This window comes from Crassostrea angulata, chromosome 7 (assembly GCF_025612915.1).
Source record: "Crassostrea angulata isolate pt1a10 chromosome 7, ASM2561291v2, whole genome shotgun sequence".
Taxonomy (NCBI): Eukaryota; Metazoa; Mollusca; class Bivalvia; order Ostreida; family Ostreidae; genus Magallana; species Magallana angulata.
The window spans coordinates 43,395,796-43,418,581 of NC_069117.1; the positions used below are offsets into that span (position 1 = coordinate 43,395,796).

Genomic DNA, 22,786 nt, shown 5'->3' on the forward strand with positions numbered 1-22,786 from the left:
CAGGGAAACAATTAAGGGTTCTCCACACACCTGGGAAAAGTTCTGCATAAAAGCCTATTCTTCGAAATAACTTAAAGATTTTTAGCATGTGCTTGACTAAAAAATGAACCAAAAAATTCAATTTTGGGGGGAAAAATCAACTCTTCTGAAAATAAAAGTCCCTGCAGTATTCAAACTTGGGACCTGCGGGGTGGTAGACCGAAGCAACACCAATTGCACCAAACAGATAGACAACAAATTTTGGTGATATAAACTGTTTCACAATGCCCTAAAATTGCCATATTGTGATGTACTGTCAAAAAGAGTAGAAGTCCCAGGGTGTTGAGAATCCTTAACATCTGTCAACTGACTGCTGTACAGTGGTTTATGCCAGTATCTAGGGCTTCATTAGATTCTTTCGCAAACTGTCATTGTTTTATCGCAATCATAGTTCATTAACATTCTTCTGTGTCTTTTTCTCCCCATATCGACTTATCTTTTCCTGCATTTAAGACATTTTAAATACAGGGGAAAGGACAAATCACCCTTATCCTAGCATAATTGTTCATCAATCGAACACAGTTCCTTGAAATTAATTCAATGGATATACACAGACAGCACTGCAAATAAGCACATTTTGCCTGCACAACCTGTAATTGTGTATTTGCATTTGATACTATCTTGAATTAAAATGTAACTATTTTTATTGCAATAAATACTCACATTTTCTTGCATGATGTTTTTTAATATAATTGTTGTTATACATGAACACAGTAATGTGTTATGATAATAATTACAAGCAAATTTGTACAAGCTTCATAAAAGATGCAAAAGTCAAATAGAAATTCTGAATACAGTGTATGTTTATTCTATTGTAATGGCATCATTACTCTCTGGAGACAGAGACAAAATCCATGTACTGATGATAAACACATAATTACAAAGCTTCTAAAAAATGATTTTACACTAACCATAATAAACAATTGTGAATGTACTTTGTGCAAATCAAACTTGCACTTTCAATCAAGAATGGTTAAAAAAAAACAAAACTCCAAACCCCCCCCCCCCTGCTGTTTTGTGAACTTTCATTGCAGTTATTCAGCTTATTTTATTTGTTTGTAGCATCCTCTGATGTGAACAACGAATATTTTTACTGTTGAAATGACACAGAGGCCCTGGTTTTATGTTCTTTTGTTGGCGCAAAGTGTGCAAAGGTCATGAAGTCTCGTAATTTTCAGTTTTCATGTCGTTCAGTCCCAAATCTTCGTTCTGTTCATAAGTCCTCTCGTACTGTTCAATAGTCATTTCTGGATCGGGGTCTGGGGCGTACACATTCTGTACAGTAAAAAAAATGGAGATTAAGTTCTATTGACAATTGTTCCTGGCATTTAAACTGAATTGAAACATCAATCATTCATTAAGTTTTCACCAACTTGACTAGTTATGTAATTATAAACTCCTGTTTTATGAGTTGATCACTCTATTGATTTCATTTTGAAATAACAAAGTAAAAACACTACAGTTTAAATGATACAATACAAGTAGTTCAATGGCTAATTGTACAAAACTTTTAATACAACGACTAAACATTGAAAGAAAAGGAAGAATTCTAGTCAAATAAATAATTGATGGCCATTTGTTTACACTGTTGTGCTACACGTTTCACTAATTTTCCTCCATGCTCCCCCTGAATCTTTAATTTACAATTATCTTTATCCGTTACCAGTAAATTCTTAAGTACTTAAGGTGGATCACTACACCGTGAAATATTTTCTCAAATCAGCAGAAAATTGCTTGATTATGATAGGTATCATAATGGATAAGAAATATTTAAGTCTAATAGGCAAATTTGGATGAAAAATTACATTGTCAAAAATATAGTTCAGTTGAAATGAACAAAAGCTCCAAGCGGATTCGAACTCATGATCTGCGGTTCAGAAGCCCAATATTTTAACCACTGATCTACAATGATATACAACCCAATCGAACGACATAAACAGTTTAACAAAACATTTAAAATCACCATCTTGTGACGTAGTGTCTTAAAAAGTATAAGTCTGGGTGAAGTGAGGTACCTTAATCAAGATAAGATTGACAAAATTCTGCATGGGGCAAACCATTTCTTAGTTCTACAGAAAAAAATAGTTGAGGGGTGGGTAGCCTCTTTTTTAAAGTCCTATCCAGCCCCTATATGAGGAGTGATATAGGGAGGGGATGGTGGTTTGACCTAATATGACCTTTGCCACTGACCTGTAGGTAGCTGTTCCCAGCAGGGTCATCCAGAATAAAATGGTCTCCTTGTCGCTCTCCAGATATGATCTACAAAAGGTCCATTAAACGTCACTGAGTATCATACAGGAATACTGAGGTAAAAGTGCTATTCTGCTCTTGTGGCTTAGAACACAATTTCGGGCTGTATAAACATGTCGTTTTTTTGTATAATTTGCCACGATAACATCATGGTAATGTTCATGGCTACTGAGATAGATCATCTGAAATCGGACCAGGCCATTAAATGAAAAAGTTGATTGTCCATCCATTTGACATTAATGCCCAAAATAAGTAAATGTACTTGTATTTTTTTTATGATGAAACAAACAAAAAAGATGTTAATGTTTAAATTAGAGAATGGAAATAAAACCAAGAATAACTACCATATTAAGTGAAAAATCAATTCTTTTTTTCATTTTGTAACAGCATGCATGAATTCATGACCTTGGCAATGGTAAATGTATTTTTAGAGAAAAAGCGAAAAAAAAAGAAAAAAAGTTGAAGCTCTATAATGTATCATGCAACCTTGTTTGGTCATGCCTCAAACAGATAATAAATACAGATGAGACTTGTACATTTATGACAGAATAAACAGAAATAGAAAAATATCCTACACAACATAATATTAAAAAAAGGCTGAATCCTGCAAATCAAATCAGGTAAAATGCAGCGCCTCAGGCTAAGAGACTCACAATTACCCTGGCATTTGGCGAAGCTCAGCCTCAAATAAAATGAGATCCATGGTGTAATTACAATGAAAATACGATGTCATAAATACATGTTATTCCAGTTAAAAACCGTTAGAACATCAAAATTCTTCTCTGCAAATCGATATTTCTACATGGAAATATACGAGGGCAGTAATTTGCAGTAATATGCCAGATTTATAAATATGTCATATCAAAAGAAATTAAACACAAATTGACATGTTTTCTAATCTACAGTTTACCATAATGACAAGTCATTCTCTCTGAACCAAATTGAAGTTTATAAGTGAAAAGCAATTTTTTTGGCAAGAAAGTACTTTAATGCACTGTATTAATTTCAATAGAATGCTGATATAGAAAAAAAAATCCAGCAACTTCAGAAACAATGGCTAGTGGTTTGAATTATTAAAAGTATTGAAATTCCCTAATGGTTAGTATGTAGAGCCATTCTTGAACTTTTTCTTTCTCCAGTGAGATATTAAATTCTGATAAAGATTTGTGAAAAAAAATCCTTTATTCAAGATATCAATCACAAGGCTTATTGGCAAGTTGTGATCTAGAATCTAAGCTGACAAAATCTTACTGGGCCTCTTGGAAAAAACCCAGAATGATGGATGGATGGATGGATAGAGGAATGAGAGGTAACAGATAAATAATCCAGACAGGATGGTTACATCATCAACAAAAATGAAATGCAGAACTGGCTATAGAGTGATTCTTAAAAAAATTTCAAGCTAGGGCACAGTATTGACAGATGGAGGGGGGGCAACATTTTGTTGAAACATTTTTTTCTTAAATTAACGAAAAATTAATTTTGAACAATAGCCCCCCCCCCCCCCCCCCCTTTTTCAAAACAGTAATAAAACTTATAGTAAATTTTGAAGATTGACAATGTGTTTTGTATTTTTTGTTGTTGACTTCTCAAGATTTTGGGTAAGTCTTCCACCCCAACCCCACCCACTTAAAATAAAATTCAATCCTACATTTTTTTCTCTTTCATCTCCCTCTCTTTTTGTTTATGCCCAGATTGTTAGATGTCAAACAATAACTCATTCAGAGGTTCCACTGTATATTTTTTTCTAATATCATACATCTAAAAGGGCGGGTAGGTTCTACCTTAAATTAAAATTATTTATATATTATTTATATCTATTGTACCAAGAATGCCTGTAGACAGAGAAATATTCAAAGATCATTCACCAAAGAAGCAACCACAGGGAGTAATGTTATTTTGACTGAATGACTGCAATGCACACACTGCTAATATCAGTATGCACCAGTCCAGCACCACTAAAAATAGGCTGATATCAATACACAATCTTGAATTAAACTGCATGAATCTAAAATTATTTCTGTAGAGAATTGTCCTAACACCAAAGATCAATAACTAGTGCATTGTACAATTGTTTGTTATAGTGTTGGACACAAAATTTGACTTGTTTTTAGTCTCCTTTAATGCAAAATATCTCTTATCAACCGAACTTATATGCCTATAAATAAGGAATATATCGAACAAATTTCACTAATGAAGAAAAAGATTTATTGATCATAATAAATAAGTTGTATAGTAGTTACTGAATTTACAAACTGCAATTTTAACCACGGACATTCATGATAAAGATTACCATTGTTTGAAATACCAGTAAGTCATGATAGATGGATGACTCTTCAAGTACCTCGGTACTAGTAACTTCAGTACTAGTCATGATAATCCACACAATGACTAACCATTTACACTGAGGGGCTGCATTTGTGATACATATGTGATGACTTATGTGTTGGTCAAAGAATTTCAAAAGCTTGGTCGTGTTGAGAACGTGAAATAACTATGCACTGTCTTTTATGGTAAGAACACATTCACATTATAATATTTTATTTGCATGCTCTGTATGTGATAACTAGAAATTGCTCACAATCTTAAGTCTTAGCAAAGTGCTGGCCATTTATTTTATCATGGAAACCAGCAAAACTTGACACCTGTACAATCCATCAAAATGTCCACACCGACTCCAATCAGAGTTCTAAATTCTATTCTCTCCTTCCATTTGATACAATCTAACCTAACAACTTGTCTAATCTTACATTAGACTTTTTTTCCAAAGGTGCAGGAGGGATTACCGGTACATAGCTCAGCTTCACTTCTTATTCACAACAGTTAATCAAGTATATGTGAAATGTGTCAGTATTATATAGCAATACATGTATTAACATAAGGACACAAAGAAATGTTGCAAACATGTTTGGAATAATATTAATTGATGTACCGATATTTATTTGGATGTATAATGAGAATTCCCCCCTGCGTGTGCTTGTCAACCCCAAATCAATACTTTTCTGACCGAACCTCTTATCTAATTATAGTTTAAAAAATAATCATCGATTCAATCAAAAATCTGTAATTTCATCTTAAAGATTGGTGCAAACATGATTTTCAGACAACTGTTATTTTGCATGCAAGATACCAGTGACTATTTATTTCTAACCTATATCTAGTTTGGTGGCAATTTAATTTGTTGGAACATTTTCATTATTGTATAAACATGACCCTATACCTTGTATCTATTTCATGTACTTAATCAAATCAATTCACAAGAGATATTTACAACTGATTACAAATACCAGTAAATTCCAGGAATGCTCCTCAAATCAAAGAAAGACAATTACTGTGGTACCTTTTGCACTTCCTGGCAGAATATCTCGATTTTACTGGCCCTTTCTTTATCACTGCTGTCTCCCTTGAAGAATGGGTTGGAATCACTCAGCTGTTCTTTGATGCCCTCTAACAGCCCCTCCAAGGTTGTGAACCTCCCTCCCAGGGTCCCCATTTCAGCACAGAAATCCAGCTCTGGGATAGCCATAGAAGCTGTGTCACTCTACGAAAAAAATAATATGAGAGGTGACCTAAAACTTTGAGACAGGCATGTTAAAATCAGCATCCATGATGCAGCAAGTTTGAAAATGATAATAAGCATACATAGGATTAAGGATAAGTTACACATGTAAAATGGTATATATTATTAAATTAATGGATTACAGATGATAATACATGTATAGTGAACATTATATCACCAAAGCACTGCATTGATCTTTATAAAAATTTTGTTAATAAGACTAAAAATCAAGATATACTGTTTATTGAAAAGTTTCTGTATATATAAGTTTAGAAAGATTAAGTCAAGCTTTTTCAGTGTACAGTGTATAAAAATAAACATGGGTAACCTATGATACCAATATTATGTAATTTGAATGAATAAAACAGTTGTTTACAGGTCCATGATTTTTACACACAACAAATACCTTTAGGACATCTCTGGACATATCGGAGGTGTCCGTGATTTTGAGGGTGATTTTGGTCCCCTTTGGTTCGATTCCTGATCCTCCCTTTACCTCATTATCCTTGTGGCCACATGCATCACAGACTGTGGCCATGATCACAACTTCTTTAAAATGTGGGATATCTTATTGGTTAAGAAATTAACTGGACATGTAGTCAAAATAAAAGTACATGTAGACAGAATCTAAGCAGGAATAATATTTTTCAAGTTTATAGACGATTAAGTCTGATCTGACAATTAATGAATAACACACAGAATTGCAAAGTTGTCGCATCAACAATTTAGGAATCGTTCATTGTAAAATGGAAAAATGATAAACTTACCGGTATAACAATATTTATATAAAATCATTGGTATTTATCAATTTTGAGTTATTCTTGAACATCATTTAAAGTTGTTAGTTAATAACAGTTAAATAAATTCAAAAGGATACCAACTAATTTCATATTTGTATCACATGGCACATGGCAGTTTGGACAATTAGTTCTAAAGGTGGCCACCTGAAAAAGATGAATATGTAGAGACAGCTAGCTTTTCCTGTACAATAAATTGCAGCATTTCATCAATCAAATTTTTTAAAGAACTAAATTGTGTACAATTTTTTTTTTTAAACAAACAAACAAAACTATGGAATAGCTACATGTACAAAGGTAACTATGGGACTGGTACCAACCTCAGACTTTCCATCAAAGAACTCCTCTTTTTTCTTTTCTTTGTCCCCTTTATTCTCCTTGACTTCTTCTATTCCTGAGCTTTGTTTGGCTTCTTCTTGCTGTCAAATGTCATTGAAAATAAGCAATAACTTTTACCAATGTGAATGAAATGTTCATTTAATACTACAAACAGGTCATCTTCATCATGTGTTCTAGTGAAGTAGCAGACATTCTACTACATGTATTGATATGTTTTAAGGCCCACTAAAAACTGCATGAATGAGAACAAGAAGTTGTACGTGTGTTGTGTGAAGATTCTTAGTAGCATAAACATAGAATATGAATTGTCATTTCTCTTTTGGGGGAATTTTTTTTTAATCAACATGACATGGGAATACTACCGGTAGATGTATGAAAATTAACTGGATCTTAACAACACCCGCTGCAGAGTACTGACATCCGACCTTAAGAAAAAATTGGCAAAAACTGTTGAGAAGCAAAACTTATCGCAAAAGACAGATGGGAAAGGGAAACCACTGTAGCAGCGAGCCCTAGCCGTCCCCCCCATGGGATGCAGCGGATCAAGTCATGTAAGTAACATGACTGTAGTGTTACATACCTCCAGCAGACCCAGCTGTTCGTCTTGTTCTCTGGACCGTACGTAATAATGGATCGTCATGTCCTTGTCTACGTTAGGTGCATATGTAGCCAAAGTTAAGGAAATCACAAACATTACAAAGAGCCAGAATCTATAGCTGAATCACTTGAATATCACATACAATTATTTATTTCAGAAACATACTGTAAAATATGTAAAGGATATGGATTCTCCATAAAACTATTCCCACTTGGATCATCTAAAATCTAAAATACAAGACCATCAAATTTAGAAATCATTCATTTCTTGAGCAATGAACATTTATCACATGTTCATTTAAAGATGAACTAGTATTAAATGGTGTACTTATTTCAGGTTTGATCTCCCAGCATCAGCAATAAAAGAAATTTAAAATGTTGAAATGAACTGATATCAGATACTATAAGTATTATTAGAATATTTATCTTAATATATATCATAACAAAACAATTACGGAAATGGCATACAACTACATGTACGAGAGATGTCCCAAAATTACATATATATATATATATATACATGTATATAGACTGGACACAAAACTTAAACTCTGTTCACTGCAAGTTTATAATATCACTACGTTCTATGACATTTTGTCAAACAATACCCAAAAAATTTTAACTTTTTTTCTTCTTCATTTTTTGACATTGCGCTACTCGTTGAATTTATGATCAAGTATGCTTTCAATTTACTAATTTAATCTCAAACAATATTTGAAATCAAAACATAATTTTAATGCAAATTAGTGGAACCCTATGTGGCACAAGTTTCATCTTCCTGTGTCTTCAATGAACTGAAAAATGCCTCTTGTCAACCCTATTTTGGGACAACCCTCATAAATGAATGATGTCAAAAGTACTGTATTTGCTTGTAAGAATTTAACTCACGATTTCAAAGGGTTCTTTCAGCTCTTTTAGGGCATTTAGTTTTTCAATGAAGGCTTCAATCTGAGTGGCAACTTCAGGATTCTGGATCTACATCAATATGAATACAAAATCGTAATTAGTAGATCAATTTATCGGGGTGCAGTTGTCAAACAAGCCAAATTTCAGGGTACAGTTTTGTCAGACAGATTTAGACAATTACCAGGTAACATCTTATGATGTTATCTTCAAATGTGATTAAATATAGACACATCATTTTAATAGGTTTAAATTGTGTTCCATATCTACCAGTGAAAACTGTCACTGATAATATCTGTACTATGTGTACATATAGTTTAATACAAGAAATTCAAAATCAAATACATGTATCAATATGATTTAAGCATTAAATTCTATATGAAGGTTTGTTTTCCAAAAATATCTGACTGACTTTTTTAAACTTATTATGATTAAATGTTTTGTTTAATATTTCATCTATAGTGATAATCTACGACAGGAGTTGTATGTTTGCACTAGCTTTTCACACAGCCTGACAGGTTCCAAAAACCTTATGATGCAATAGTATTAGCCCTGAATGTACCGTTAATTAACAATCATGTGATGCCACATTTCAGTAGGTAAGCATGTGCTTTTGAATTAATTTTACTTCAAGATGTTGTATGTGAAAATGATACATATGTTAAGCATTTACATACAAACGAGAAAGACAGATACTAACTTTGCGGACTGGTTGGTCGTGAGACAGACCCTCAATTGCGGCCTGTATTACACCCTCCACAGTGGTCAATGCTAGGAAATGAATTCACAACATTTTGAATGAAGATTTGACAGCCTTATATCAATGATATTAAGAGTACGAAAACACAAAGGATTAAAAAAAACACAACAAGGATCTAAAGTTTATAAATTTTGCAATTTACATGTTCTATATCTCTTTTATTGTTAATAGCAGTTCCAGTTTATATGTGTAAGTCTTTGATTTTAATTGTAGAACAATAGGACACAATAGTCGATAAATATGCATGTACATATCTCATATTAATAAAGTGACTCTTCTTTACATAATCTAATAATTTTTTTAAGATTTAATGCTACATGTACTATATAATCATAAAAAATTTAAAGAAGTGCAATATAATCTAATAAATTATTCAGATTTAATACTACTAAATAATCATAAAAAACAAGAGCAATTAATGAAAAATGTGCAATGTATCTGCTAACTACTCAACAATTTAGATATCAGTTTTTATCAGAAATACAAAAGAAATATAAATCTTACTTCCTTTATTTGGTGGAACTTCAAACTCAAGTTTGGGAATCAACACAGTGGCATTATCAGTCTGCACTATTTGCCTGTTTAAATCCTAATGGAAGAAAATCATATAACACTTTGTACATGTACAATTAAGGTATACACAGACAGACAGAGTGAAAACCCACATTTACATACAATAAAGAAAATGTTATCATGCTGGCAATAACATTGTTGTTTATATTTCTCATCAATAATTATTTTTCATATTTGCTTAAGATTATCCACAAGAACATGGTTGCAAAAACTTTAAGCTTCAAATCAGTTTATCACTGGTCTATTACCAAAAAACTAGTAACAATTAAAAGTTGGTTTACAATTTTAGCGTGAGAATTTTTTTCAAATAATTAGCAACATTTGGTCCATTTTCAGATAATAAATTATCAGGAGAAATCACTTTAAGAATTCTCAAAATTAAAATTTATTTCAATTAAATTGCATAGACAATTTTGCATGTTTTGAAACACGTGCACAAGAAAAATAAAAGTTAAAGCTTTATATGCACATAAAACCAGTATTTCAATAGTACTTTTAAAAACATGACTACATTTTATATATAAGATTAGTCATGTGATTAAATATTAAATTTGATTCTCACTTTAGCATCGTTAATTTTGCAGACATATTTGACTCCTTTCTCCTGAATTTTGCCCCCTGGTTGCAGCCCTGTGTTATGGAGACCACAGTTATCACATGTAAAAGAGGAGACAACCACCTCCTTAAAGAATGGAATCTTTGTCAGGAACAGGCGGGTCTTCCCCTGCAATGTCATGCACAGTGTAAAAATTGTCAAAATCCTTCTCATGCATATATAATGTATAGTTCCATAATCATCCTAAAGTCTATATAAAAATTGTCAGATAAGTGATACATGTAAAAGCACAAACAGACAAAAAGATGACATGAAATATTGGTATTTTAAATATTTTGTCTATTCATAACATGAAAAATTTGTTGACTAATTTGTATATAAAATGATATATGAAAACCCCTTTCTTACATTTTGTTCACAATTCACACAGTAACTCTCAAGCTCCATAACCTCTGGATCATCATCATCTGCATTGATGTCTCGATATAAAGGTTTGGAGACAATGGTATTTTCTGATGACATTATGGTACTCTGATTTTATGTACCTGCACAAAAAGACAAAGTATGATGAATATTGGCATGTACGCAAAGATGTATCTCATTTTTATGTTTTAAATATTTGTGGTTTCAACTATATTCAGATTTTAATAAAAAGTAATTGTCTGTTACAAATGATCTTCATTACTACTATGATATTCATTAAACATTGTTTATATGTCATTTACGATTTTATGTACATATAACAATTATTTTTAATGGGAATAAACATAGATTAAAAACTTCTTAGGACTCGATCGTGAAAAATTATTTTGGGAAGTAAACATGACAATGAAGAAGTTGTCAGTATGATATACTCTCCTCTCCTTATATCACAAGTTTAACTGTTTCATGGTATATTCCCGAAATTGGCATTTCCCTTTTATTATCAACTAAAAGAATATTCTAGAAATTCTTCAGCCTTTAAAACAACATAAATAATTCAGCAACAGATTGATTATTTTAAAAAAAATACGTCTGACGCATACATCGTATCGTCTTGTCATTAATACTCGACCATATTTTTTTTTCAGTAAAGTATAAGAACTTTAAGGAGTGGAAAGAATACTGTGTCTATTAGTTCAAATATGTTCCTAGAAAAGAGCGTACTTCGATACCTATGATTTCGTCTAACGATTAATCCAGCCAGAAATAATATATCAAATACTTACCAGAAAAATCAGACCAGTTCTTGTTTTACCCTTATATATCAAAATATAAAGAAAACTGGAAAGCCTGTCAACATGTGTCACAACATCGGAAACAATATTAGCCCTGTAAGTAATAGATCTGGAGAACTTTCTGAAATTTCCGGGATTCAAAACACATCCAAATTAAACAATGCGTATTTTCATTTAAATGAACACTTCAATTTTCTTTACAAACAAAATGATGTTGCTTGAAAATCATCTTTAAATATTTTTTAAAAATAATTTGGTTAAGTTATTTCCGGATTAATATCGGTCATAATTTTCAGTTTTATAATATCATCTTGAACGCCATCTATCGGTCTTTTCAAGAGTTACGAAGGTAATGGCGGAGACACACGTGTTTTGATGGTTCTTTAGATAGTTAATTGTGGATGATTACTTCAATTTTAAAAGATTTTAAGTTAACCAAACAGTGAAGATTTATAAAGCAAACTTTCTATGTCGGTTTGTTTCGAAAAGATAACTTACAATTACATTTTTTAGCATTGAACAACCTACAGCATTTCTAATTTATTAGAAGATGACTTTTTTCACAGAAGTAGACTATTTTTTAATTTCTGTTATCTGCTTTAGTTGAACAAGTATATATAATAGGATATTAAAAATTGAGTAAACATTTAGTATCCTTTTACAACAATTTTTTGGTGGTTTTAAGATTTTAATTCCATTTGGTGATCAAACTCCTATAAAACTTAAAATGTACTCCTGTTGTATTTGCTAAATGGATTGAAATATCCATTTAAGCTTTCTCATGAAAATGTGCATTAAATAAATTATTAATTTTGCAGAATCTTGCACCGTCATGCAGATCTTTGTAAAGACATTGACGGGTAAAACCATCACCCTTGAGGTGGAACCCTCTGACACTATTGAAAATGTCAAGGCAAAGATTCAGGACAAGGAAGGTATGGTGAACAGTGCTACCAGTGTCTCGAGATTAAATATGATTTTGAACCCCAAATGATGACTGAAGTAATGGAATGAATGTTGAATCTCTTTTCCCATTTAGGAATTCCCCCAGATCAGCAGAGATTGATTTTTGCTGGTAAACAGTTGGAGGATGGCCGTACCCTTTCTGACTACAACATCCAGAAAGGTACAATTTCTCTTCTTTAAAAGGAAAAGTTGTGTATCATATGGAATGAGTTAACTGACACCTTGTTTGGTTGTTAAGATTTAGGATAAGGTATTTGTATTATGAATGAATTATGCTGTTGGTGATGATAGGAACTTGCCCTCTCTGAGTACATCCTGACTGAGGCATCCGTTCCAGGCATTTACTGTCTGTATCTGATTCAGCTACTTCAAACCAATGTTGTGAAAATTCAATTTGTTACTATTTCCATATCTGTCATAAAGTTTTCATAAATTTTTAATGTCATACAAATTTTTTTACTATCTTTGTGGATCTGTTTTGTCCTGCTCATTATAGACAACCCAAATAAGCCTTTTTTAAAAAAAACTTCAATATGAAAACCCTAATTATGCTTGAAATGCTTATGCATCAGTTTTTCTTCATTGAATTTAAAAACTAAGAACAGATTTGACGTCAAAGGAGTGGCACATTTCATTCCACATTATTTTGCTAATAAACTCTAGATTTCATTTGTCCAAAAGACTATACTGTATAAATACTACATTTGACTGTATTCTCTTTAGCGCTTATGGCGGAATACAGCTACCGCTAAATCAAGTACTTCGCAAAATGTCATGCATATATGCATATATGCATAAGAATAGTCACATTCAGGAATAAGCTAATTTAAATTATCCATGCCAAGTTGTTCAAAAACTTATTTCGCCAAATATCGTACACGCCAAATATAATAAATTCACAGTATATTTTAGAAGCTCAAATATTCGTTGGTTTAAAATTTTGTTGTTTTTAAAGCAAATACAATTTCGTTTGGATTTAATTTCATCATATCGTAATCTCTAAAATGTATTATGTATCAAATCTGTATTTATGAATACTTGGGTTTAAAATGAGCATTGATTTAATTTCGATGATAAATACTGCCACCAAAAATGACAATGAAAACTACATTTGACCTTGTGATTCTTGATTGTTAAGAGACCAACACTGTTCTTTCTAATCCCCTGTTAAAATACTGTGAATGATGATAGGAACTTGCCCTCTCTGAGTACATCCTGACTGAGGCATCCGTTCCAGACATTTACTGTCTGTATCTGATTCAGATAGAACTGTGTTATACTACTACCTGTTAGAAAACACAATCTCTTAGGTACAAATAAAAAGGAAATTTCTCCAGCAACCAAAGTTCAACTGAGTAGTATTCATGTAAACAACAAATATTTATGCATCTTAACATCTAAATGATATAAGTCAATCTCAGAATTTCTTTTGTCAGCCGACTGTAGAAAGAATTGAATGCATTTTTTTCATGCAAGAAATTGAAGGTGCATTTGATGGTGCATCTGTGTAGGTCAACCTTAAACTTGCACAGGTAATAGGTAAAGGTTATTACATATTTGACATTGAAAAATTGACTATTTCCTCTCTTTGATGTGTACAATTAAATAAATCATTTTACATTTGGTAGCAAAAAATGTATCGATAGATGTATATATAGCCTGCTGTTATGATGATAGGAACTTGCCCTCTCTGAGTACATCCTGACTGAGGCATCCGTTCTAGACAATTACTGTCTGTATCTGATTCAGCCTTAGAATTGTGTAGTTGCAACATACATTAAAATCTTTTAATTTGATTATATTGTGTTCACAACAATCAGAAGATGAACAGGGTTTACCAGTATTGACTCTGTGTCTGTTGGTGAGCTGCACAATTTTACATGCAAATAATCTCTGCTCCCATCTGTCAGTTTGCATAAACAAGATTTATGCAACAGCTCACCAAACAGATAAATCAAAACTCTCAAAAACAAAATTTGATCTAAATTATAGGGAATAATAGGTTGATATGCAATTAAGTAGCAAGATAAGGACAAGCAACCAAAATGGTCAGTTTGGAGTACAAGTCTGTCAGACTCACTGCTACCTTGAAAACTGTTTCGCATTGTGGTACATGTATGAAGTATTTAATGAAATTGACCACAAAAAATACATTAAATAATAAAAAAGTTTTATTTGTGCTCAGCCATAGAGTTATTGTGAAGTGTATTTGTCAATAAAGGTACCAAGTAGTACAATAAATTTAGAATGATGAATGAATTGTAAAGGTTTGCTGTTATGATGATAGGAACTTGCCCTCTCTGAGTACATCCTGACTGAGGCATCCGTTCCAGGCATTACTGTCTGTATCTGATTTAACAGAACTGTAGAAATAAGCAAATGATATATAGATATTTCTACTGTTAGACAGAATTCTAACAGGATTTTTTTTTCTTTGACAGAGTCCACTCTTCACTTGGTGCTGAGGTTGAGAGGTGGCATCATTGAGCCAAGTTTGAGGATTTTGGCTTCAAAGTACAACTGTGACAAGATGATTTGCAGAAAGTAAGATGAAAGCATTCATTGAAGTACAAAATTGTATGTTTAACATAACTTTACTTATTTTCCTGCCAACGATTAGCAAATAAGAGCAAATTCCTGTTAAAAGGAAAGTCAGATATGCGATATATCCATGTTTTATTTTTATTGTCAGTATTTAAACATTTTTATTACATTTTCTTTTCAAAAGGTGCTATGCACGCCTTCACCCGAGAGCAACCAACTGCCGCAAAAGGAAATGTGGACACACCAACAACATTCGACCCAAGAAGAAGCTGAAGTAAACTGTTGTTATACCCCTGTTCTGTGAATAAAGAGATATCACAGAGTACATAACCGCCTTCTTGTTATCAGTCCTTTCAAACAGTAAATGGTAGTCATACAACAAAGAAACACTCTTTGTGATTAGGCTGCCAATAAAATACAATTGCTATGGTCAAGAGTGGTTGTACATTTATTTATAGAGGAAACACAATATGTGTGGATTTTAAAGTTGGCAGTACTGTTCTCTGAATGCTAACAAAAAAATTAAAATTTAGAACCTTAACCATAAGATAGGCATGATTTATCATGACACAGAATGCCTTCCATACAATCAATAAAAAAAATGTGTAGGTTGGTCATGAACAGTTACCACAACATCAAAGGAGTTCATATTCAGCTGTTTTCAGCCTATGTTTAACTATATTCATTTCGACAGAAAAAATGTACATGAACTAACAGCTGAATTATTAGGGCCCCATTATGCTGTGATCAGTCTGTCCATCCGCAATCAATTGTTGGGAACATTCTTCTCTCCCAATCTGGCTTATACTTCATAATATAGCTAATAAAATATTTCCCATTAGCTTAATCTTGTTCAGATTAAACCAAAAAAATGTAAGGGATGCGCAATGAGCTTGAATTGAAGTTCCAAACCAGCTGGGACTAAGTTATAGGTTAATTGCTTTCAAAATAATGTCGCAAATTTGTAGCATGTGCATACGTTGCATGTAGATGTATTTCACTGCATGAAGCCCAAAACAAGTGCATACATAGCGTTAAACTTTATAGCCCGATTAAAGCAACAAAAAGCATTTCGATGTAAATATTTACATCTTTCTTAATAATTTTATCAATTAAACATAAACAATTTAAAAATATGTAAGTTATAATCATTGTCGAAGCAACAGCCAATTTATGTATGTGAAGGTTCCGATAATACAGCTTTAATCCATCCAAGTACAAAAAAAAAACCATAGTGAACGATGTAAAAATTATTTCTTACAGCTTCTAGAATTAATTGAAATTAATGTTTATAGAACTTAACAATGCACCCCTCCCCAAAAAATCCCGTTTAGAATACTAGGTATTTCACTGGATGTCGTAGATATCTTTCTTGTCAAGCATGTATTACAATCAATTAGCTTAATTAATAAATAGGGAGAAATACTTAGTCAATGTAAATATATGTACATTTTGTCTCTGTGTGTGTGCGCGCGTGTGTATATTTAAGCATTGTATTTTTGGATGTCGTCGGTCCTATTAAAACCAAGGCTGTGCAGACAAATTGAATGCCGCGCGTTAGGGTGGTATTATGATCGTCTCTCATACGACATATTGATTTTAAGGAAACTGCACCTTGATACTGACAATATTAATTATTATTAATAATATTTCACTGTATTATTATTTTTGTTTTTACTAGAGATGAAGTTTTGTTTGTAACAAATACATGTAGCTTGAATTATCATATGTATATCAAACTCATTAACCTTTGTGTTTTCCCCCAAAGTACCGGTATAGCATTGTCATAATGAAAACATACAATATGTACATTATTTTGTAATATTATCCGCAAAATTTTAGAACATGGGTTTGAATTTCTCTATATAAACAATGTGATAAAAAAGGATTTTTAGTGACAGTCCAACAATGAATGCCCGTATACCGTTATTACTGTGTGTTTGGACTTTCTTGTCTTTTCAAGGTAAAGTTTTTTGTCTTTTCAAGGTAAAAGTTATTTGTCTTTTCAAGGTAAATCTTTGGTTCGCGTTGGTCTCGAAATGGAGATCAACTCTTTCATGTAAAGTTACTTTAAACCAAAAAGGAGAAATATGCAATTTATTATTAGTTTTACACAATTTGATATTTCTATAATGTATATTTACTAAGTATACAATGTGAATCTTTACTGCTAGAAATCCAAGCAAGCATACGTATTTGGGCCTCCGAAGTAACAAACTTTTCCACTCAATACAACAGCGGAAGGTAGAGAACAAATATTGAAATAAAAACGTAAACCAAAAAATTAAGTCTCGTATTCTGTCAACTGCAATGTTTCAACTTCAAATGCTTTTTATTGGAACAATGTTTATTCCAGTCACTCTGCAAAGCAAGTTTTGGGAAAACCTAACGTCTATCCTCGGTATACCGAGAGTCCTGGCACTTGGGCACAGCTTGGTAATCAATTAGATAGGGTCCATTTCATAGAGGTGGGTACGAAATCATTATACATGTAGTTTAGCTCGTATATTGGTTCAAAATATTATGTTTGGCACGCCAAATTCACAAAATGAGCTTAACATTGTTTCACATTTGATAAATAAGGTTTATCGACTGATAACTTTAGTTAACGATACGTTAACTATAGTTTTCATCTGTAAAACTATAGTTTTCATCTGTAAAACAATATTTAACGGTTGTAAACTGTAGTTAAAGAATGATAATCTAAGGTTTTTTGTCTGCAAAGTTTTACAATCATGAAACTATATTTATCAGTTTTGCAATCGCAATTGGTTGTTTTCAGTGTTAATTACAGTTTTAAACTTCTGAAACATAGATAATGGCGTTAATTATGGATTACCGATGTGAAATATATTAAATTAACGGCGTTAAATAAAGTTTCACAGATATAAACTAGGTTTATCAACTGTTAACTATAGTTTACGGACGCTAAACTATTGCTAGCAATAGTTTATTGTTAACTATAGTTTACAATTCGTAAACTATAGTTAAAGATTCGTAAACTATAAAAAACCATCCGTTTACAATAGTTTTTATCTGCAAAACCATATTTAACAGTTGTGTTGTAAACTATAGTTTACAATGATAATCCAAGTTTAACGTTAACGATAGATTTTGCTGATAAATATAGATTCACATTTGTAACGTTAAACTATAATTTGCATTCGTTATCTATGGTTAAGAGTTTTTAATCATTGTTTCACAATCGTGAAACTATATATATCTGATAAACTATGTTTTGCAATTGCAAATGATTGTTTTTAGTGTTAATTATAGTTTTACACTGATGATCGCATTAAGTTTACAGATGTGAAATATAGATTATTGTCGTTAACTTTTAAGTTTTCTGTTCGTAAACTATAGTTTACAACCGTTAAACCTAGTTTATCGACTGTGAAACTATGATTGGCTCATTTTTGTGAATTTGGCTTGCCATAGTTATGATCCTATTTTGTTTAAAAATATTGAGACCAACTTTTATTTGCAAGCGAGAAATTTTGGTTAAGTTCACAAGAGCCTCGTCGTCGCGAATATTTCTCGCCGCGAGCCAGCCATTGTCGTGGGTTTGTAATAACAACACAGGTCTGTATAAGAGTAAATCGCGAAATAATGTCGCGAATAAAAATTGGTTTACAGTATGCTTTTATTACTCAAGAACATAGTACGTAGGGATTCTCTACATATCCTTAAGACTCAATTTCTATGCTGAACAATTTGCTACAAGGATGCATTAAAATCAAGTTTATTTCTAAAAACATTCATATTTTAGAGAATCTTAAAATTAAAACTATAATTTTGTGTTCGTGAAAACCAACGGTTAGAATATTTACGAAAAATACATCGATCATATATGAAATAAAAAAAGTTGATTTATTTATGCTATATCATTGACTAAAGGTAAAATTTCCAAGGAAACTCTATGTTTCTAAAATCAACATCTACGAAACATACAATGCCGGAGCAGTCGTCAAAATATCCGTTAAAGACGGACAAAACCAATGGGTGGATATATTCAGTGTCAATCATGCTCATCTCATACGGAGAGCAAGGAAGTTTTCTCCCAAAATAAAAGTACGATAATAATATTTCTACATTGTTTAATTACTATGATAATACATGTATAAAAATACATGCATGAACAACAATCATATTTCTGTAATGATAGCAATAAAAAAGTACAACAACAAACAAAACACATATAAAAGTAATTGATTACAAAAACACAATTTTTGTATTTTTATTTTTTGGTTCATTTTTCTTCATTTCACCCCAGCGGTTTATATTTCCTGTGGATGAGCTGAGAATCGAAGTAGATTGTTCCGTAGCTCACGATTACGTAGAAATCGATGCTGTTGAGATTGTTGGGGGTATTTCTTCTTTTTACTAATTGTTTAAAAACCATATGAGCTCGATTTTTTCCACATTATTAAGATTATGCGAAGAGAGATACCCGTACATCTTTTTCATTGTAGCCATCTTTTTTTCTGCTCTTTTCTATAGATATATGCCCTTCACCTTTTTTCCAAATCGGAAATTCTTGTTACTTGATAAAGAAAGACACAGTATCCGCAGACGAAGCGTTTGTAAGTGAAAGAAATTGGTTGAAAATTTGACTGTAAAGTGTCAACATGATTATCAACATATTCCGTCATGTATTAACAAACTACTTCAATGTTTAAGGCTAGATGTCTTCTGATTGGTGGATACCTGGCTAATTTTGAAACGCTAGAAGAGGCAATGCTGATGAAAGACAAGTTAATTAAAATGTCGACAAGTAATGTGAAATCAATGTTTGATTAAGTTATCACTAGGTATGAGTATAAAAAAAACCCATCTAAATAAGAAGCCAAAATAAACATGAAAATAATGTAGAATTATAAATATGTGTTGCCAGTTTTGATAATTCTTAAGTTGCTTGCTCTCAATTACATTTTATCCAAGAACATAATCATAGAATGTAGACATTAAATAATAATAGCACTTCTTGATGGAATGCTTCTTGTACACATTTTTTGAAATTCTTTTTTAGTACATAAGTTCTATGAATGTAATTTGGGTTACTCTTTCATTTCCATTAGAACCTTTGTCTATGATTTGAATTTAAAATTTCAATGAACCTTAATGTGTAAAATTGTGTTCAGCATTGAATGCATATTTTTGGATGTCGCGGTAGCACGGAATGATAATTTGTCTGCACCGCTTGGTGTGTTATGTATGTTATATGGCCAACGGCATCCAAATATATTTAAGCATTCAATGCTTATATTTATATTCATACTGACGTATTTTTGTATGAAATATATGTCTATCGTTGCTGCAAAGCAATAATATACGCTCTCAGTCAAGGATATAAAACATAACATAACAACCATATTAACATGTTACTTAGTTCGCTTCCGCGACTAAAATATAGTGCCAGAAACTTTGAAGAGAAAAGTCTTTGTTTAATAGGGAGTTGTTATGAGTTAATAACTATTTTCCATTATTAGGGCCCCGCAAGGATTTGCGGGTGCCCTATAGTAATCACTCTGTCCGTCCGTCCTTCTGTCTGTCCGTCTGTCACTCTTCCGTCCACAAATGTTTTGTTTTTTTCTAATAACTTTTTTTACGGTTGCCCAATCAAGTTCAAATTTGGTATGGTAGTCCAGTAGGCAGAAATACATTTTTTGATGCTAAGTTTGGTTCTCTATGTCTTCTGGTTTGGAGCTGGGGTGGTGGGGTAGATTCCTTAACTATGCATAAGAATGAATGGGCAAAGAGAGATAATTGCTGAGAATGTTACCATTGTATACTTGGAAGGCTGTGCAATATTTGTCCGAAGAAAATCCTAAGCTTTATCTTTATCTGTCACATTGAGATTAATTACTGCACTGCCTGTGTCTGCAAATGAACTTTGTTTTGAAGTTAAGGTCAATTTTGAATGATGTGTAGTATTGTGTACATTCTTTGAAATATGGATTTTAAATATAATATTCATACTTTACTTTGGTTAAAATACCGTACACAATGATTTATGATAATTTTATTGAATTCTAAAATCAAGATTTATATTAACATATCCTTTTTCATTATTTTATTTTTTAAGTATTTATTTTATTTTTTTCTGCCTTAATGCTGTTAATTTTAACAGGTAATCAGATAATTACCCCATTCTGTCATTACTGAAAAAAAAATCTTATTGTACCGGTAAATTTAGAAGAAAAGGATGAGAGAGCAGAACAATTAATACCCTGGGATTAATTATCTTGCCTACTGCAGAAAATTTAGAGGCTATCTCTATCTGTCATATGAAGATTAATGAACACCTTTGTCTGCAACTGATGTTTGTTTTGAAGTTGAGGTCAACCCTGGGTGATACAATGTATTTGCATTTACTGAAGGATTGCATGTTATAAAACACCTGTTTAAATCTTTTTTAAATACACATTTAATTTAGTTTTTTTTTTATAAGACATGAGGTTATCCCTGTTTTATGCAGATACAAGGTTACTATTTAGAGTTTTTGGACATTTAGGAATTATCTTGAAATTTAAAAAATACAGATGTTACTTATAATTTTCATATTTTTTTACCACCTTATATATATTGCAGTTCTTTACATTTTATGCCGGGCATTTATTTTTCATCATTGTTAATATAAAGAGGATGGAATTCAAAGTTTTTTTCACTTCTCTATATTAATTGTCATAGCGGGGCCCTTCCTGACTGGTCAGTTTTCTAGTTACACATCAAATTCGTTACGTATGATATTATGTATTGGTTATGTATTAATAAATATACTCAAAACATGTGATTATTTTATTTGTGCTCATGGCGCACGAATTAGCAAAGTGTATTTATAGGAAGTTAAACGTCGCAGATTTCCAATGCAAACATAAGGGGAAATAAACAATGAATATGAATATTACTAATTGAATAGTCTCTCACAATCTTTTTCACCGAACATCTTTTATTTACAGAAATTTCGTACTTTGTTGGCGGAAGAAACATAAACAGAAGAAAACAAGGAGGGGACTGGAGATGGATCAAAAACGGAACTATGACACAAATGAAGTATTTTGCATTTGGGACAGGAGAACCGAACGGAACAGATCAATCCCCTGAAGACTGCTTGATGTTTTACGCAGCAAAAGCTTACGCATTCAATGACGCCAATTGTAGAATAAAGAATGGAGGATATATTTGTGAAATTCAAAATATGTAATACATATAAAACAAAATGAGTTGCAAACTACAGTTTTAGTTGTTTTTCTAAAATAACATTTACATTTAGTTTATTATGAACGCATGTTAATCTTTGAGATGACAATGTTAGATTGGATGTGAATCCTTTGTCAGTTTAATGATTCATGAAATATTACGTTCATTACCAAAATCTTATTCTCAACCGTTATCAATAATAGAAGCCGAATTCATAAACGATTTACTTTTCTTCTAAGTCTTATATATATATATATATATATATATATATATATATATATATATATATATATATATATATATATATAAATACTTGTGGAGAGCACTAATGACGATTTCCTTGTTTGATTGTAAATACCAACTAATCAGTTATCCGGACATCCGATCAAAAGTATAGCTGCAAGTCGAATATTAAATCCAAAAAATATTGTTGAGTTTAAAAACCTTATCATAACATAATGGTGTAATTCCAATTCCTAAAAAAAA

General features: G+C 31.9%; 3 protein-coding genes across 3 annotated transcripts; 2 read left to right on the forward strand and 1 right to left on the reverse strand.

The window, feature by feature from the left end:
• Positions 1-824: 824 nt before the first annotated feature.
• Positions 825-11,705, reverse strand: LOC128157220 (zinc finger protein ZPR1-like). The gene is made up of 14 exons (XM_052819675.1): positions 11,582-11,705; positions 10,782-10,918; positions 10,380-10,541; positions 9,749-9,833; positions 9,185-9,255; positions 8,470-8,556; positions 7,765-7,809; positions 7,565-7,645; positions 6,966-7,064; positions 6,726-6,792; positions 6,255-6,415; positions 5,630-5,830; positions 2,230-2,298; positions 825-1,314 (listed from the first exon to the last, which is right to left on the reverse strand). Exons 2-14 carry the CDS (start codon positions 10,893-10,895, stop codon positions 1,195-1,197), a joined length of 1,362 nt encoding a protein of 453 aa, XP_052675635.1. The 5' UTR covers positions 10,896-10,918; positions 11,582-11,705; the 3' UTR covers positions 825-1,194.
• Positions 11,706-12,368: 663 nt separating this feature from the next.
• On the forward strand, positions 12,369-15,430 carry LOC128191469 (ubiquitin-60S ribosomal protein L40). Its single transcript, XM_052863548.1, has 4 exons — positions 12,369-12,525; positions 12,630-12,716; positions 14,998-15,100; positions 15,285-15,430. Exons 1-4 carry the CDS (start codon positions 12,423-12,425, stop codon positions 15,376-15,378), a joined length of 387 nt encoding a protein of 128 aa, XP_052719508.1. The 5' UTR covers positions 12,369-12,422; the 3' UTR covers positions 15,379-15,430.
• Positions 15,431-16,766: 1,336 nt separating this feature from the next.
• LOC128191511 (uncharacterized) lies at positions 16,767-22,324 on the forward strand. The gene is made up of 8 exons (XM_052863614.1): positions 16,767-17,063; positions 17,275-17,344; positions 17,457-17,568; positions 18,998-19,171; positions 19,374-19,467; positions 19,601-19,683; positions 19,781-19,874; positions 22,060-22,324. Exons 1-8 carry the CDS (start codon positions 17,009-17,011, stop codon positions 22,302-22,304), a joined length of 927 nt encoding a protein of 308 aa, XP_052719574.1. The 5' UTR covers positions 16,767-17,008; the 3' UTR covers positions 22,305-22,324.
• Positions 22,325-22,786: the final 462 nt, after the last annotated feature.

What these genes read in the sequence shown, in the direction of transcription:
- LOC128157220 (XM_052819675.1), bottom strand. Translation starts at nt 10,895, where the DNA reads ATGTCATCAGAAAATACCATTGTCTCCAAACCTTTATATCGAGACATC. An exon ending in GTTTTATGGAGAATCCATAT is followed by an intron (nt 7,646 to 7,764) that starts CCTTTACATATT and finishes TTGGCTACATAT; the next exon opens with GCACCTAACGTAGACAAGGA. An exon ending in TCTGCCAGGAAGTGCAAAAG is followed by an intron (nt 2,299 to 5,629) that starts GTACCACAGTAA and finishes GACCTTTTGTAG; the next exon opens with ATCATATCTGGAGAGCGACA.
- LOC128191469 (XM_052863548.1), top strand. Translation starts at nt 12,423, where the DNA reads ATGCAGATCTTTGTAAAGACATTGACGGGTAAAACCATCACCCTTGAG. An exon ending in AAAGATTCAGGACAAGGAAG is followed by an intron (nt 12,526 to 12,629) that starts GTATGGTGAACA and finishes TTTCCCATTTAG; the next exon opens with GAATTCCCCCAGATCAGCAG. An exon ending in GACAAGATGATTTGCAGAAA is followed by an intron (nt 15,101 to 15,284) that starts GTAAGATGAAAG and finishes TCTTTTCAAAAG; the next exon opens with GTGCTATGCACGCCTTCACC.
- LOC128191511 (XM_052863614.1), top strand. Translation starts at nt 17,009, where the DNA reads ATGAATGCCCGTATACCGTTATTACTGTGTGTTTGGACTTTCTTGTCT. An exon ending in ACTCAATACAACAGCGGAAG is followed by an intron (nt 17,345 to 17,456) that starts GTAGAGAACAAA and finishes TGTTTATTCCAG; the next exon opens with TCACTCTGCAAAGCAAGTTT. An exon ending in TGCTGTTGAGATTGTTGGGG is followed by an intron (nt 19,468 to 19,600) that starts GTATTTCTTCTT and finishes TCTTTTCTATAG; the next exon opens with ATATATGCCCTTCACCTTTT.